The sequence below is a fragment of the Monodelphis domestica genome, chromosome 5, assembly GCF_027887165.1.
Source record: "Monodelphis domestica isolate mMonDom1 chromosome 5, mMonDom1.pri, whole genome shotgun sequence".
NCBI classification, from domain to species: Eukaryota; Metazoa; Chordata; class Mammalia; order Didelphimorphia; family Didelphidae; genus Monodelphis; species Monodelphis domestica.
In genome coordinates, this window is record NC_077231.1 from 193,908,028 (window position 1) to 193,923,986 (window position 15,959).

A 15,959-nucleotide genomic window follows, 5' to 3' on the forward strand; every position below is an offset into this window, starting at 1 on the left:
CTTGCAAAGCCCTTTTCAGGGCTGCTCATTTACCTGTGATGTCCAGCTCTCACCTGTGACTCCAAGAAGCTGTAACACATGCAGTAGGGACACCCTGGCAAAACCATCTTGCTAGACGGGCTAAGCCAGGTTGAGGGTAACCAACAAGTCTCAAACCCATTAGTGAGTTAGGGGGATATCTACTCCAATCTTGACAGGACTGAATGGGCAGGTGAGAACATTTTGTTTTAATGACCATGAGTGACTGCTCGGACATCAAAGATATGAAGGTCATCTACTACATCCCAGGCCATTGCCAGTCATCTTAGATTTTGTCCTGCCACTGGATTACACTGGGAGAGACAGAGAAGCTGACAACTTTGACAATTCTACTTCACTCAAATCCAACTCACCAGCAAGTCAAAACATTACCCCCTTGATATCATTGGTCCTCTTCTAAATAAAGAATGAACAATGAAAAACTATGTACCAGGTACTATGCTAAGCACTGAAAACACAGATATAAGTACAAGGAAAGTTCTTACCCTCAAGAAATTTACCTTCTAATGGTTGAAGATAATATATAAGAGGAAGCCAAAGAGAGAGACAAGAGTTGGAGAATGTGCCCATGTGGAGGTATGTCTGAGGAAATCCAGAGAATCAAGAGCAGAGCCAGGAGAGAGGAAAGAAGTAAACATGGCTGGCCTGGTTTCTTTCCTTAAAATGGAGGGTCTGGAATAAATAACCAATCAGAGGAAGGGGCTGCTATACCAGCATCTTTCAGGATTAAAAAGCTGCTATGTCATGGTAGATACAATTAGGAGAGTCAGGAACAGAGCCCAGAGAGGAATAAGGAGATTGGCATGCTACTAATGTCCCAGAATTGCTGAGGACAATACCTTTATCAGGAGCCAAGGACAACCCAGATGCATTGAAGAAAAGCAGCTTCAAAGTTCTACAGGACCAAAAGACAAATTGCATCTTACCCAAAAATAAGATTTTAGAACCTTAGAATTTATTTTGGAAGGAATCTTAGCAACCATCTACTCCAACCCATTACAAAAATGGAATTCCCACTATAATATATCTGACATGTTTACTCATTTCTTGAAGAACTCCAACTCACCACTTCTTGAGTTAGCCCATCCTTCTTTTGTTAAGGGGACTAATGATTAGGAGGTTTTCTTTAACATCAATCCTAAAAGTCAATAATTTTTATATATTTAGCTCTTCAGTGCCTTTATAAAAATCCTACTCTGCTGCCTTGTCACAACACAGAGAAAGTCCTTGATTCTTAATAGAACCTACTGAAATGATAGAGCTTCATGTACAGGTCAAACAAGGGGTAAAATAACTGTATATTTGTTGTCTGAGGACCGATTCAGCTCAGGACACAAACTGTCTCATTACCATATATTTGGTCATCAAATGATGATGTTCCCCTCCTTTTCTTGATCACACCAACTCCAGCATCTACTGGTAGATTATGAGTTTCATTGTTCAAGAGAATTTTGAAGCCAACAGAATCATGGATCCTTGGAGGATTTAAGTATTTCTTCAGCACCTCCACAAAAGACTCACTCCATTGCCACAGTATGGCTTTGAGGTAATACTGGATTCCTGAAGGCTCTGCCATTGGAGCATGTGCTCTGGCAAACTTAGAAGAACTAGGGAGTCTTCCAGTTCCAGGCTTGGCCTCAGACTATATAATTTGATGCCTAAAGACCAACTTAGTTGGTAAATTGAGAGAGATGTTCATCACTAGGAGGTTTAAAACCAAGTAATGACTTTTTTAGCTCATGAAAAACATTTACTGAAGTACAAGGAAGTTGCAATTTGCCTCAGTGGAGTGTGTCAAAATCTCAGATTGATTATCAAAGTTTTTACGTCAACAACTCGTGATTAGTCAGTTACAATTAGTGTACCTGGCCACTGGATGTCAGTGTTGTTCTATATAAATATAACAAAATGGGTTTATTAGGAAGTAAAGTAATAATACCATATGCTAAAAGAACAGGTCTTGAATGTTCAGAATGGCTATCTACATTTTATATTCAAGTTATGGGAAAAGCCTTGTTTCAATAAAATATACATGTTTGACTGTTAGTAGGACAGTTACGAAGAGAGATACAAAGGTGATTGGTTATATAACTTTAGGATGTCCAAAAGGACGTGCTAATAACATTATACTTATTGTAATAAGTATATTTTAGAGGCTTCAGGTCTGGGACTTAAATGTTGTGGGAACTCTTAGAAATGAAGCTCTTCCAAAATAGATCTAATAATAAGAATAGTTACCATTCTTAAAGCACTTATGTTCCAGGCACTCTGCTTTCCTATTTGATTTGATCCTTATTTTATCCCATTTGATCCTCAACAACAACCCTGGCAGCTAGATGCTATTACTATCCCCATTTAACAGGTGAGGAAACTGAGGCAAACATGTTAAATGACTTATCAACGATCACACAGTTAGTATCTGGAATTATAGTTTAACTCAGGGTCTTCTTGACTTTAGGAGTAGCGCTCTATGCCCTGTACCACCTAGCTGTCTGGGCAAATATTCTGCAACTTACACAAAGTCTTAGAGAGGTAGTACTGGGTAGTAAATTGTCTGACCCAGAGTCATACAACCAACCATTTTGTGACAGAAATGGGATATGAGTGCAGGTGTTCTTGACTCTGATACTAGACCTTTTATCTACTAGTTTGTGCTGCTTTTATAAAAATACAGAAAGTTGAAATGGTGACATATGTGTGGTCCTTAAAGTAAATTAATATTAAAATTTTAGAAGAAATTGAAAATACTAGTAAGGTTTTTATAAAGATGATAGAGGCATGAATTTGAGATTGATCCTATATTTGAAATGATAGATAGGTAGAACAACTTCAGAGGTATGGAGGCAGAGTTTGTCTTACAGGGAAATGGGTGGGACAAAGATCACCAAAAAGTAATAAACAAATGTCATTCTATAGTCAGTCTTTAAAAAATGAGCAAAAAACCATAGTTAACGTTTTGAACATGTTCTTCCTTTAGCAATCTGTTGTGATATTTTATTTAAGATCAACAAATATTGTGATTTTCATAATAAATATATCTATTCCCCAAAGTGCATATCCATATTATTCTGCAACAGAAAGTCTCATCTTTGTCTTTTTGATAATACCATTTTTTTTTTTAGAGAATCCCTGCTCATTAAAGCATTTGTGTCGGCTACGAATTCGGAGACTCATGGGATTAAAAAGACTACGCAAACCAGAATTTATAGAGAAGCTTCCTTTACCAACTATCTTAAAAAGATATATCTTATTTAAAGAATATGATCTATATGGACAAGAATTGAGGTTATCATGATTCCTAAAGAGTTTTAAATCATTCCTTCTGAGCATGTCACTAGAATTATTCAGAACTTTTAAATATTATTTAAAACCACTGACAATTCTGTTCAGCAGAACCTTTTTTTCCCCTTTTAGAAGGCTTTGAAAGTTATATGTTATCTTTTATTTTGACATCTCCTGAGTGTCTGATAGGAAGAGGCATCGATCCCATAGAGAGATGATTGTACTTAATTCATTCAGCTAGTCATTTTGACTTATCTTCACTCACTTGTTTTCTCTACCAAGGGTTGTTGCATGTCTCAATGGGGTTATGTTCTTTTATAGCTTCATTTTTAAAAATCAGACATTTGTTCCACACCATAATTTCCTTGGCATGTGTATGTTCCTCAAGTGGTAGGTTTACTATTTTAGGATGAATAAATACAAGAAAATTAGTAAAGAAAATATGATTTTAACTCCATCATTTCCTCCTAATATGAACTGCATGCATTTGACTTGAACTGTAATGAACCATGTATTTTATTTTATGATCCATTTGCCTTGGCAAATGCTGATTAAGACACATTGGTTTCTATTAATGTAATTCTAAGAGAATAAACAATCATGAAGATGTTACCCTGAGATATGGCATTTCAAGATATAGAACCAGCTTTAATGTAGCTTGGGCATTTTCTTGCCTCTTCCTTTAATTGATTTCTGGGTAAATTAACTAAAAGAAAATTCAGAATCCAAACATTTGAGCTAATTCAACATATTGCCGGCTGACACTGAAGAAACTCTCTTGATATTTATGGGGGAGAAAAAAAATATGCCCTCCATAACTGAAGTAATCACTAACGGCCAAAAGAGATCTGATTTTCCTTCCACCAGATTCTGAATTTTATTAGTTGTGTTTTTATTTTCAAAGGGGCTCAGTTAGACAGGGGAGGAGGTATTTCTTATACATAAATGGGGAAATGGGGACAGCTGCACCCACTGATGAGGCTTAGAAGAAGCTAAAACAAGCCTGGTTCCGCAGCCCCAGCATGACAAGCTTCTCGATGCTGCCTTTCACAAGGCTGAGATCTCCCATGCTATTTGTTCACGACATCTGCTTAGCATTATACAGGAGGTCTGGATTTCATTGAGTGGCTTCTGAACATACAATAAATTCTGGCTTCCAGCGTGCTCTCATGAAACAATATTGCCTTAACTGGTTTAAAATAGATTCAATCAGCCTCTTGAAGCAAAATATCTTCTGAAGAAGATCATAATGTAACCATTCTGTGCAAGCCAAGCATATTTTCAGACTATAGAACTAATTTAAAGAAAAGATACTGAAATTATGGATACATATTATAATATTTTTCAGCAGATATTAGGAAGAAATCTTACAATAAGGAGGATGATGTGTAAGGATTGGGAAGAATAGAAATTCCAAGGATGTTGTTTGTGTAAGTGTGCGTTTGAAATTTATAAACACTTAAATGTGAAAATATAATGCAACCATTACATATCTAGAAAACTGTTGTGTGACATTGGACACAAAGATTGCGCTTGTGTTTTTCCTTTGTCATCGACTTTTTTACCAGATATCTGAGAGACAGAGTCAACACTGGATTTGGAGTCAGGAAATTCAAATCTTGCTTGAGCTATTAATAAGCTTTGAGACCCTAGGCAAGTCATTTCACCACTCTAGTCATCAGATTTTCTCATCTTTAAAGTGAAGGAGTTAGACTCAATCACTTCTAAGGTTCCTTCTAGTTCTGAACCAATGAACCAAAATAAAATCTCTACAGTTGGATCCCGCAACCTCTTTTGGACAAATTTTAAAAATTAGCACATTTTGTTTGAACCCAAGAGATGACAAACCGTACCACAAAGTAAATTATCCTAGATATGTGCCTATTATATGTCAGGCACCATGCTAGTCACTGGAGAAGCAAAAGCAAAAAATAAAACAATCCCAGGTCTCAATAAATTTGCATTCTCTGAGAGTTACCACTTATATAGATATTACAAACTATTTTTCTGAAGGAAAAGAGCATTAACAGCTGGGAAGATCAGGTTAGGCTTCCAATAGGAGGTATTACCTGAGTTAAACCTTGAAAGAAGCTAGAGATTCTAAGTGAAGGCGAGTGAGTACAGTCTTGTCCAACAAGACCATCCAACAGTTATTGAGCCTGATAGTACTCCTGGCCTTCTGTTCTTATGGTTTCCTGATTGTTTAAAACAAACCAAAAAAAAAAAAAGGAAGTATGTACTTCATCTTTAGTATCTCAGGACCAGCATTAAAGGGAGCTTAGTGGGACAGTGGATAGAAAGAGTTCTATGCTTGGAGTTAGGGAAATTTATTTCTGACCTCAGTCACTTACTAGTTCTGTAACCCTGGATGAGTCACATAACACTGTCTGCCTCAGTTTCCTCATCTGTAAAGTTGAGCACAGAAGGAATGGTAAGCCACTCCAATGTCTCTGCCAAGAAAACCCCAAATACGATCATGAAAAAGTACATATGACTGAAAACAACTGAACAGAAATATCTGCATATGTTGAATTTGACTCCAGTATTGTTGTCCATTATTGCCTTTGTTTCAATTGCTGTAGACATAACTTTTTTTATTCATAATTCCTTGTTGAGCTTCCAAAGCAGTAACATACTTGGGACACACAGGATTCATTCAGGTGGACATCAATGAGATTTCTACCTACGTGTCTATAACAGCCCTGCATGCCTTAGGAATGATTGTGACCTCAGACTGTGTTGATGTGTTTAGGCTTTAGAATACTATTAAAAACTGTGCCAAAAGTACAAACAGATTCTCATGGTTATCCAAAAACAAAAACTTAGAGATCATTGGCGATTTGGAAGAGTAGCAGGTTGCTATCCCCGGCTGTTATTAAACCCCATTCCTTTGATTTGATTATCACAATCCTGATCAAACAACTCAACCATAAAAGAAAAATAAAACTATGTAAGGGAGAGGCAAGTTCAGAGGAGTAAACTTTTATATGCCCTTGATGAACTTTTACTTCACTGCATTGAATGTTAAAGAGGGCTGGGATTTGTTGTTTTCTGGTGGAGTTTCAGTCTAGTAATTTGAATGTAAGACATGGAAGACCTGAGTTCTAATCCTGACTTGGTCAGTGACTCCATCAAAGACCCTTTGCCAGTTACCTGACTCTTAGGATTCACATTCCTATAAGCAAAAATGAGGCCAGAATTTCCTCTTGTACTAGAAACTGGCATTATTGTGACAATCCCAGGCTCCTCTGGCATCATTTAAAACTCTTTGGAAGAGGATATGAATATCAATGCCAGTGTAGATTCTGCAGAAGGGAGAAGAGACACTAAATGTTTCATGTACTTGGTGGCCCTTCATCTGGTAGATATGATAAGGGTGTCATCTTGCTACTTGAAAAACAGAATCCTATTTGTGAGAGTTATTTGTGGGATACATTGAGCAAATGGAACTGGAGAAGATACGGAGCACTGGGATAAATGTTATTGAATATATTGAATATTTATGTATGCCTGATCGTAATAAGGTAGTTTGAAAAAACCACAAGACTTGGGACCACACCCCATGTTCCATTTCTGATGGCCACTTATTTTGCTGTGACCACAGCAGGCCACTTAAGCCATCTAAATGTCCATTTCCTCAACTAAAAATGAAGATAATTCTTGGGAAGTCTACTTCGACAATGTTATTTTGAGTAAAGTACATTCTATCTAGTAAACCTTAATACAAATATGAGAGAGTATTACAGAATATCACAAACTCGGAGAATTGCAATAGTTTTAGAGTTTGGAGAGATTTTTTTATTTTTTTATTTTTATTTTTAAAAATACTTTAAAATATTCATTTATTTATTGTTTATCAATTAATTATTCATTTAATATTATTCATTATTAATATTATTCATTTCAATGACCTCATTTTATAAATGAAAAAACTGAAATCCAGAAATAAGGTGACACGGCCAAAATGGCCAAGGAGACGCTATGTAGCAGACACTGTGATGAAAATCATCTTCCTCTGACTCCAAATCTAGTAGGGTGTGGCAGTTAAATCATAACAATAATAAATAGAGTCTATATAGCATAGTGGGTAGCAACTCTCTAAGGCTATTAGTGGCTGAGAGGATAGATGCTGATACACATTTACAGAGAGAATTTCCACACCAGGATTTCCATCCATTATTGAAATCACAGGTCTAGACAAAACAATATCAATGATGGTGATGATTTGTGAACTTGCAGCTAGGAGAATTTGGGTTTAAATCCTGTCTCACATATTTCCTAACTACGCAGGGCAAATCACTTAATCTTTCTCAGCCTCTGTTCCCTCATCAGTTTGTCAGGATCAAATAAGTCTGTAAATCATTTTGCAAGCCTGAAGGTTTAAAAATTCGATTCATAGAGTTGGAAGATCACTTACTTTATACCATGCCAACAAAGGGGTATCCAATCTTTGCTCAAAGACCTAAAGTGAGAAGGAACCCATTACCTCCCGAGGCTATTACACTTTTGGGTAGCACTGATACTCCTGAGCCTTCTTTTCTTGAGTCTAGATACCCCTGGTTCTTTCTATGAATGCTTATGTGGCATAAACTTAAGGGCCTTTGAGATCCAGGCCCTCTTCCTTTGGGTTTTCTCCAGCCTATCCTTTCTAAAAGATGGTGCCCAGAAATGAGCCCCTTATTCCATTGTTGTCACTAAGTCATTTTTGGTTGTGGCTGATACTCTTCATGACCCCATTTGGGTCTTTCTTGGTCTTCTCCAGCTCATTTGACAGATGAGGAACCCAAGGCAAATAGGATTAATTGACTTGTCCAGGGACACCAAATTAGAAAATGTCTGAGACCACATTTGAACTCATGAAGATGAATCTTCCTGACTCCAGGCCAGGCACTCTATCCACTGTGCCACCTAGTTGTCTTGCTATATTTCAATTGTGTGCTAATCAGAGCAGAACACTGTGGAACTATAACTTTCAGTGTTCTGGATGTTATGCTTTTCTTGAAGCAGCCCAAAACCAAATTAGCTTTTGCACCTGCCAAATCACACTTCACTAATAGGTTTTGAGCTTGCAGTCAGTATGCGCTGTTATTAATACTACAAACTTAATGACAGCAAAGTTTAGTGCTTCTACTACATTCATTAAGGCAGCTAGGTGGCAAATTGGATAGCATGCTGGCCTGAGAGTTGGGAAGACTTGGTTTCAAATTAGCCTCACGGATTTCCTAGTGTGTGTAACCCAGAGGGAATCATTTAACTTCTCTCAGTCTCAGTTTCCTCATCCATAAAATGGGAATATTAATAGGACCTACCTCTTAGATTAGGTACCACTGCTATTTGAGGCATAACAAGAGTTGTTTGGACTTTGAAGTAAATGTATATAATATATACTATAAATAAAGTAGAATTATATAAACTATGGAAGCAGCTATATCTTGGCCATATCAAATTCAGGCCCCAAATGAACCCCATATAGCTAGAGAAAATTAATCAGTAGGCAATCACCTCCTTAGTTTACCATCAACTTGAGCCTGATCTTTAGCTTCTGCTGTTTCCTTTGAGTCAAATATGATCTGAAGACTGCGTGATACTTATAAGTTGTAACTAATAGAACTGAGAATTTGATCTACAATGGCTGGGGGTAGAGATAACCTACCATATAGGCATTATAGAAGTCTGCCTCACTAGTATGATTTAAGGTCACAGAGAAGTCTTCTTTCTCAGAAGTCTTCTTTTTCATCAGAGTCCCTGACACAACTGCTCCAAAACAACCTGAAATCCTGTGAAGAGGGGGCAAAGCCCCTTATTCTTCAATTCAAGATGAGGCACCATGAGAAAGGTACAAAGAACCCAGGTACAAAGGATGGTTATCAGACTTTTTCCTAGAGTAAGTTTTAATAAAGAGAGGAGAGGGAGACAATGAGAGTATTAATTACCTAGAATGGGAAGACTGAAAGTCCAAGACAGCCTTCATTAGTTCTATCTCTGTCTGGGGCTAAACATAATCCTACTTAAGAACGAATTATGGAAATGCAGAGCTTAAAAGAGCTATGAAAAGTTATTTATTTCATCATTCTTTCTCTTGGCAAGACTTTACTTAACTCTGTGGTGACCTGATCTTTATGTTCATCCAAGATGGAAGGAAAATGTCCATTACTGATATGTGATCCCATGTTTATAACATTGTCTGGATAGCCCAACTGAATAATGAAATCAGTTGGCACAGAGAAAAGCAGACTTCTTCGTTCATATGTCTACAACACATGATTTATCCCATTGGTCTGATGATAACACCAATAAAAATGGATGATGACTCATAACTTTCAAGGTCAGCATAAAGCATACTGCCTCTATCAATCTCTTTAGCCTCTAAAATGAAGCAAATATATCTGTTTCCACCAGACTCTTTATATTACTTACCAGCTGACTTTCCAATGATTTTTTTCTTATAATTTACAACTGATTTTTGTGATTATTTTTCTTAATATATGTAATTTACAGTGCCAAAAGAAGAGCATTTAGTATCTCTCAAGATGAGCATAAGCTTTTTTTCTAATGAAGCTCCACCGATGGTATAAGTCTTTTGTTGGCTCAGATCTGATTTCTAGATAGATAAATACAGAATGGAGATAAGCAAAGACATTCCAGAGACTGCAGCCGGGGGCAAAAAGCAGAAGGGATGAGCATTCAGAAGATTGTGGGGGATTCTGAGAGGAAAGAATATCATATGAGAACAGCAAGGTTGAGGGATAGAGCAGTTCCACTGACTTCCATTATAAGAATGGAGATGGGAAGGAAGGAAAGAAAGAAGAAAGGAAGGAATGAAGGAAGGAACGAAGGAACAAAGGAATGAAGGAAGCTAGGAAGCTCAGAAGATAAGAAGGAAATAAGGAAGTTAGGAAGGAAGATAAGAAGGAAGTTAGGAGGATATGAAGGAAGGAAGGAAGGAAGGAAGGAAGGAAGGAAGGAAGGAAGGAAGGAAAAGAAAAAGAATTCAACTCATAAGACTATATAGCTATTCTCTAGCATTCTATCTTGCCTCATAAAAGGGATGAAAAAGCTAAAAAAAAAACTGTTTGGGTATGCAACCACTTTTCCTCCATCAGTTTCCTCAAACTAATCATATCTACAATTTCAATCACCATTTGTTGATACCAGACAATAGAGGTAGTTCTTTATAATCAACTAGGTATGACACAGGGACATCAAGATTGGCTGTTTATCTCAACATTTCTCTGCTTTACTAAGGGATTTACCTTTTTTCTCCTCCCCTAGAGTAACAGTCAAACTTATCAGATTATCATCATTTTTTAAATTCACTCTTCCCATTGACACATAATATTCTTCAGAACGGAAAGATATCATGAACCTGAGGATAGTGATGTCTTAGGGAGAAGAGCATAATCTTCTGATGCTCTGCCCAGCATATCATCCTTCCAATGATATTCTTGATCCGAGTTATTGGTGATGTGAATTTTAGATTTTACTCCACCCTTCTTAGTGGTAGTCTCTCAGTGACCGAGAATGACAGTAAAGAGCTGGGGAATGGGGGTTAAGTGACTTGCCCAGGGTCACACAGCTAGGAAGTGTCTGAGGCTAGATTTGAACCCAGGACCTCCTGTCTCTGAGCCTGACTCTCAATCCACTGGGCCACTCAGGTGCCCCTTCTTAGTCTTTAGAGTTCTGGCAACCAGGAATGTATACACCCCCAGTTAAGGATTAACTGTGAGGAGGATGGCCTATGACTGACATATGCTAGCAAGTGACAAGTCAGAAACACCTGACAGACCTCCTGAGCTGTCCTAAGCCAAGTTTAAGCTACCATTGGTACATGTGAGATGCAGGATGTGATGTAAAAAACTGCCTATTTATTTCATGTCACTTCCTCTGTCTGTCTGTCTGTCTGTCTGTCTGTCTGTCTGTCTGTCTCTCTCTCTCTCTCTCTCTCTTCCCCTCCCGGTGAGGTTGGGCTCTCTTGGTGGTGTTGGGAGCTTGCTCAGCAACGTTGGGAGCTCTGGGCAATGTTTTGGCATAGTTGTGGGTTTTGGTTCTGTAGAGTGGTTTAGGTGAGGCATCTTCCCTGAGCAACCTTGGTGAGTGGTTAGACTGATTCCTCCTTTCCTTGACCTCCTAAAAGCACTATCCTCTGAAGAGGCCCCTCATCTCGGAGGAGACTGAGCTAGCCAAGCTAGATTTAATCTTCTGAGAAGGCCCCTTGGCTGAGGCCTCTGAATTTCCCTTGGCTTAGGCCAGGCTGGAGAAATCTTATACCCTTTCCTCTCTCTCTTGTCTTCTAAATGTCTTCCTTCTATTGTAATTAGACCACCATAAAAATCCCAAACTGACTTGAGTATTTATTGGGATTGAATTTAAATCCCTGGTGACCACTAAAATAATATATTCAGTCAACAACCCTAATTTTACCCTTAACAGTCAGCAATACTGCAAATAACTAAAACTAATGAGACTGTTACTGAATTATTTGCCAGAAAGAATCAAACTTTTAAGCTCTGTCAATTTAGTTCAGACAAAACTTCACTTACATGAAATCAAGGTGATATACTTTTGTAGATTCTGTTTTTCATAGTTAGAACTACATACTTATTAATGACTACCAAATAAAAGAGACAATAGGTCAAATAAATGAGACTTATTGTGAGGAAATGCAACATTCTTATCTCTCAGACCTTCAGTTTCCTCATCTGTAAATTGAAAATAATAATACTCGTATAGCATGTATACTCTCCCAGAGTTAATGTGCTATATCCTATCTGGGTTTCCAGGGAGTGACTCTGAGGGGTTAGGACATTGATTTTTTAGTGTTCTCACTTCAAGTACCCACAACCTAAGTTTCCCCATTATTGGGAGTACCAGTAACTAGTCCCTCATTTAACCACTTAGCATCAATTAGGGATATTTGGGGCAAGAACAAATATACCACCATTTTCCTTCACAATGCTTCAGAACACATATGCTCCTCTACACCATTGCTCTCTAGAGGAGTAAGTTCAAAATTTAACTCATTTCCTACAAAGCATCATGATGCTCAATTCATTTTGAAGATATCATTTATGCCAACTGAGTCCTTGACTTACCTACTACTGGACTGAGGTCCCAAAGATCACTCCCCAAAACCTCTTGCTTCTTCAAAGATTGTTATTTTGTGGCCATAAAAAGCTGGTATGGATTCTGACTCCCAGATTCCTGTGTCTTAACTCTCCAGACCTTTCAAAATTTCCAAGGTGGGAAGTTCCATTCATCATCCAAAATAGAAAAGGGTAAATGGAAAGGCCAAGGGCCAAGACCTATTTCTCAGGGAAGGGAGCAGGACCTAAGGACTCTCCCTTTACAGAACTGCCTCTCGCTGGATGTCATGAGTAAGTCAATGAGATAACCCAAGACCAAGTAGGGCAAAAGATGACATGGTTGATGCTGTCCAGCTTCTTTGAATGTCTCTGAAGCCTCCCCCCTTCACCACAGGAATAGCTGGTCAGAACATTACAAAATGTCTTTCTCATGCTCCACCATCTTTCCAAAGTTTCTCTTACACATCATCATCATGATTTTCCTTAAAATAATTCCTTCACATCCTTTGTGTGGAGAAGCTTCTCTGGCTTAGCACAAAGATGGCCTCTGTATCTTGGTGAACTTCCATCACACTTCTGCAGCCTAACCCCATAGACTTGCTGTGAGGAAAGTGTTTTGCAGACATGAAAGCCCTGTGTGTAGTGGAAAGGAGAATATAACAAAAATCTAGTATGTCTCAGGAACTGCGCTCAACGCTTTCCAAATATTATGTCATCTGGTCCTCACAACAGTCCCAAGAGGTAGGTGCACATTTGAGAAAACTGAAGCAGATAGAAGTTGAGACTTGCCCGGAACCAAAGCTAATTAATGTCTGAGGCTAGATTTGAACTCAGGTTTCCCTTATTGTGGCTAATAGCTACCTAACTCTATGGTATTTTTAAAAATTGATACAGTTTGAGCACAACAAACCTCCCCCACCCTGAATTTCCCCATTTCCCAAAATAATATGAACATTCCTCAGGAAAGAAATACCAAGATCCTCTTTCTAAATAGAAAGAAGGAAGTGTATCCTTTAATTTTGGCAATAGAGCCTGAGCACTGGCTAATTCATCAACTAATTTAGTTTCTTCATGTGGAATTTATATCATTTTAATCATCTCTCTTGCTTTTAGCTATTTTCTTGCTCTTTAAAAAAGTGGATATTTGGCATAAAAGATATAGCTAGCCTGGAGTCCAGGAATTCAAATCTTACCTCTGATACCATTGACTGTGTCCCTAATAATTCAAATTGCAAAGAAGGTGCCAACCTGCTTTGATGGAGGGAATTGCCTCACCTTGAAGTCACTCCTTGCCAATGAAATGACAAGTTTGGTTCCCATCCCTGTATCACTGAATAAAAGGCTTCCTTGCTTCTCTAGATTCTTTATATTTGTTATTTTTATTTTTTAAAACCCTTACCTTCTGTCTTAGAGTCAATACTGTGTATTGGCTCCAAGGCAGAAGAGTGGTAAGGGCTAGGCAATGGGGGTCAAGTGACTTGCGCAGAGTCACACAGCTGGGAAGTATCTGAGGCCAGATTTGAACCTAAGACCTCCCATCTCTAGGCCTGGCTCTCAATCCACTGAGCTACCCAGCTGCCCCCTTATTTGTTAGTTTTATGAAAATTTTGTTATTTAGTTATTTCAGCTGTGCTTAACACTTTATGACCTCATTTGGGGGTTTTTTTTGGCAAAGATTCTGGAATAGTTTGCCATTTTCTTCTATAGCACATTTGACAGATGAGGAAATTGAGGCAAATAGGAGTGAAGTTAATTGCCCAACGTCATAGTAAGTGTCTGAGACCAGATTTGAACTCAGGAAGATGAGTCTTTCCTTTTCCCAGGGCTCTATCCATTGTGCCACTCAACTGCCTGCCTTACAAGAAAAAACTCTATAAACCATAACGTGTTCCTATCTTTAAAAGTAATGCTGTTTTGTAACATCAACATATAAGAGGGGACTTACACGTCTCTCTTCCTCTGCCATCTGCCACTCTGTGTTTCTGGTTGTCTGCTCATGAAGCTCAAAAGCCATGGAGGACTGAAGGGTCAAAGGGGCTGTGAAATAGCTCTGAGGTACCAGAAACAGCACCTTCAGGAATCGAGGTCACTGATGGAGGGAGGAGAGGAAGCAGACTTTCTTTCCATGGGTGCTCTGCCCTTGTGTGCCTTTTCCTGGGTCCATGAGCAATAAATGAGCTAAAGCTAGACCTTTTCCTCTAATCTTCAAATCTAATCTGAGGCTAGATTCTTCAGGCAATCCCTGCTAGTGACAGGACACAGAAAGCAGTGACCTTCCACATGCCAGTTTTTACTGTTTACTGGTTCCATATTCTATTTGTGAGAGGTTTGAGGTCCTAGTTCCTTAGGCTTTCGCTAAAGCCTGGCTCTCCTGGAAGCGTGAGTCACCTAGCAAGTGAGAACTACATTGTACTGTTTGCACTGTCCAGGAGCAGAGAGTGGGCAAATTCTAATTGTGAATGTCCTTGAATTTGGGGGTTCCCACCCAGTTCTGTAAACAGCGAGAATTGCTGTGGCCTGCTAGAGGAAGTTCAGTACAATCAGGTCAGATGATTTATTGTACATTATTTCATTGCTGTTATGTATTATGTTTTATTAGGCGTGCATTGTTTTATTTGATTCCATGCCAAAGGTAATTATCAGGTATAGTTAAGAATGTTTTATCTCTTTATTTAGGTGGGGAGTCAACTCTGTTCAACCAAGGTCACATAATACACCCCAAGAAACAGTGAGTTCAGGGAAGTGACGGGGTGTGCCAGAGGAACTTGAAAGGTGATTGTGAATGGGGAAAACCCCCACTATAATAATCCACACCTCCTCATCAGGGCTGGCCCACAGGAAAAGGTGGGGCTCATAGATAGAAGGTCATCCTGTCTCTGAGAACCCTAGAAAGCCTGATCTGTCCTCAGCACTTCTACAAAGTTAGGTGGATGGGTAGAATCACTAGGATGAGAGTGAGATGCCCAGGGAAGAGCAGCCTAGCTCCTTCCTATTGAATAGGATCCGTTTAGTTGCTCTTAGAGTCTTTGTGGTTCAGTCGTGTCTGATTCTCTGCAGTTTCATAAGGTCATTTCTCGTAGATTCAAAGCCAACTGAGACATCATACTCTCTGGACACCTGCCAGGATGCTGGATGCATGTACAGAGCTGCTCCAGGCAAGGGTATCTTCCCAAGGAATTTCAGAGGATTTTCTTTGTGATTTTCACTCACAATATCATTATTGATTGTTGATTCTCATATATAATATTCAACTTATTATTATGCAACTAAATAATTAAAATCATCAAATAATAATGTGGTTGCTTATTATTAATTTTATCATGGTTATAATTTATTGTTATAACATTGGTCATCTAAAAAGATGACCTGCAAAAATTATACACACAAAATATTAACAAAACAATGAACATATCACAATTAAAACAGCTAACCTAAGTTGTTTTTGGTTTTGTTTTTACAGAAGTCATGGTAGTAAAATATGTATGTTTGCTCTCATGGTGCATTATAGTCTGATTACTTATTTGGATCCATTTTACCCCCCACCCCCCCAAAGGT

The 15,959-nt window shown here is 38.4% G+C and overlaps 1 protein-coding gene across 8 annotated transcripts in view; it reads left to right on the forward strand.

Moving 5' to 3' along the window:
• The window catches only part of ASB15 (ankyrin repeat and SOCS box containing 15), a 77,527-nt gene extending 61,862 nt beyond the window's left edge, over positions 1-15,665 (forward strand). For 6 of the 8 annotated variants that reach the window (XM_007504234.3, XM_056799648.1, XM_007504231.3 and 3 more), the window contains exon 10: positions 3,162-3,933. In XM_007504234.3, coding sequence (XP_007504296.2) covers positions 3,162-3,334 — 173 coding nt within the window. In that variant the 3' untranslated portion in view covers positions 3,335-3,933. Of the gene's footprint in view, positions 1-3,161; positions 3,934-9,061; positions 10,281-15,080; positions 15,177-15,484 lie in introns of those variants that run through there. The other 2 variants (XM_007504236.3, XM_056799649.1) reach the window with 2 other exon arrangements.
• Positions 15,666-15,959: the final 294 nt, after the last annotated feature.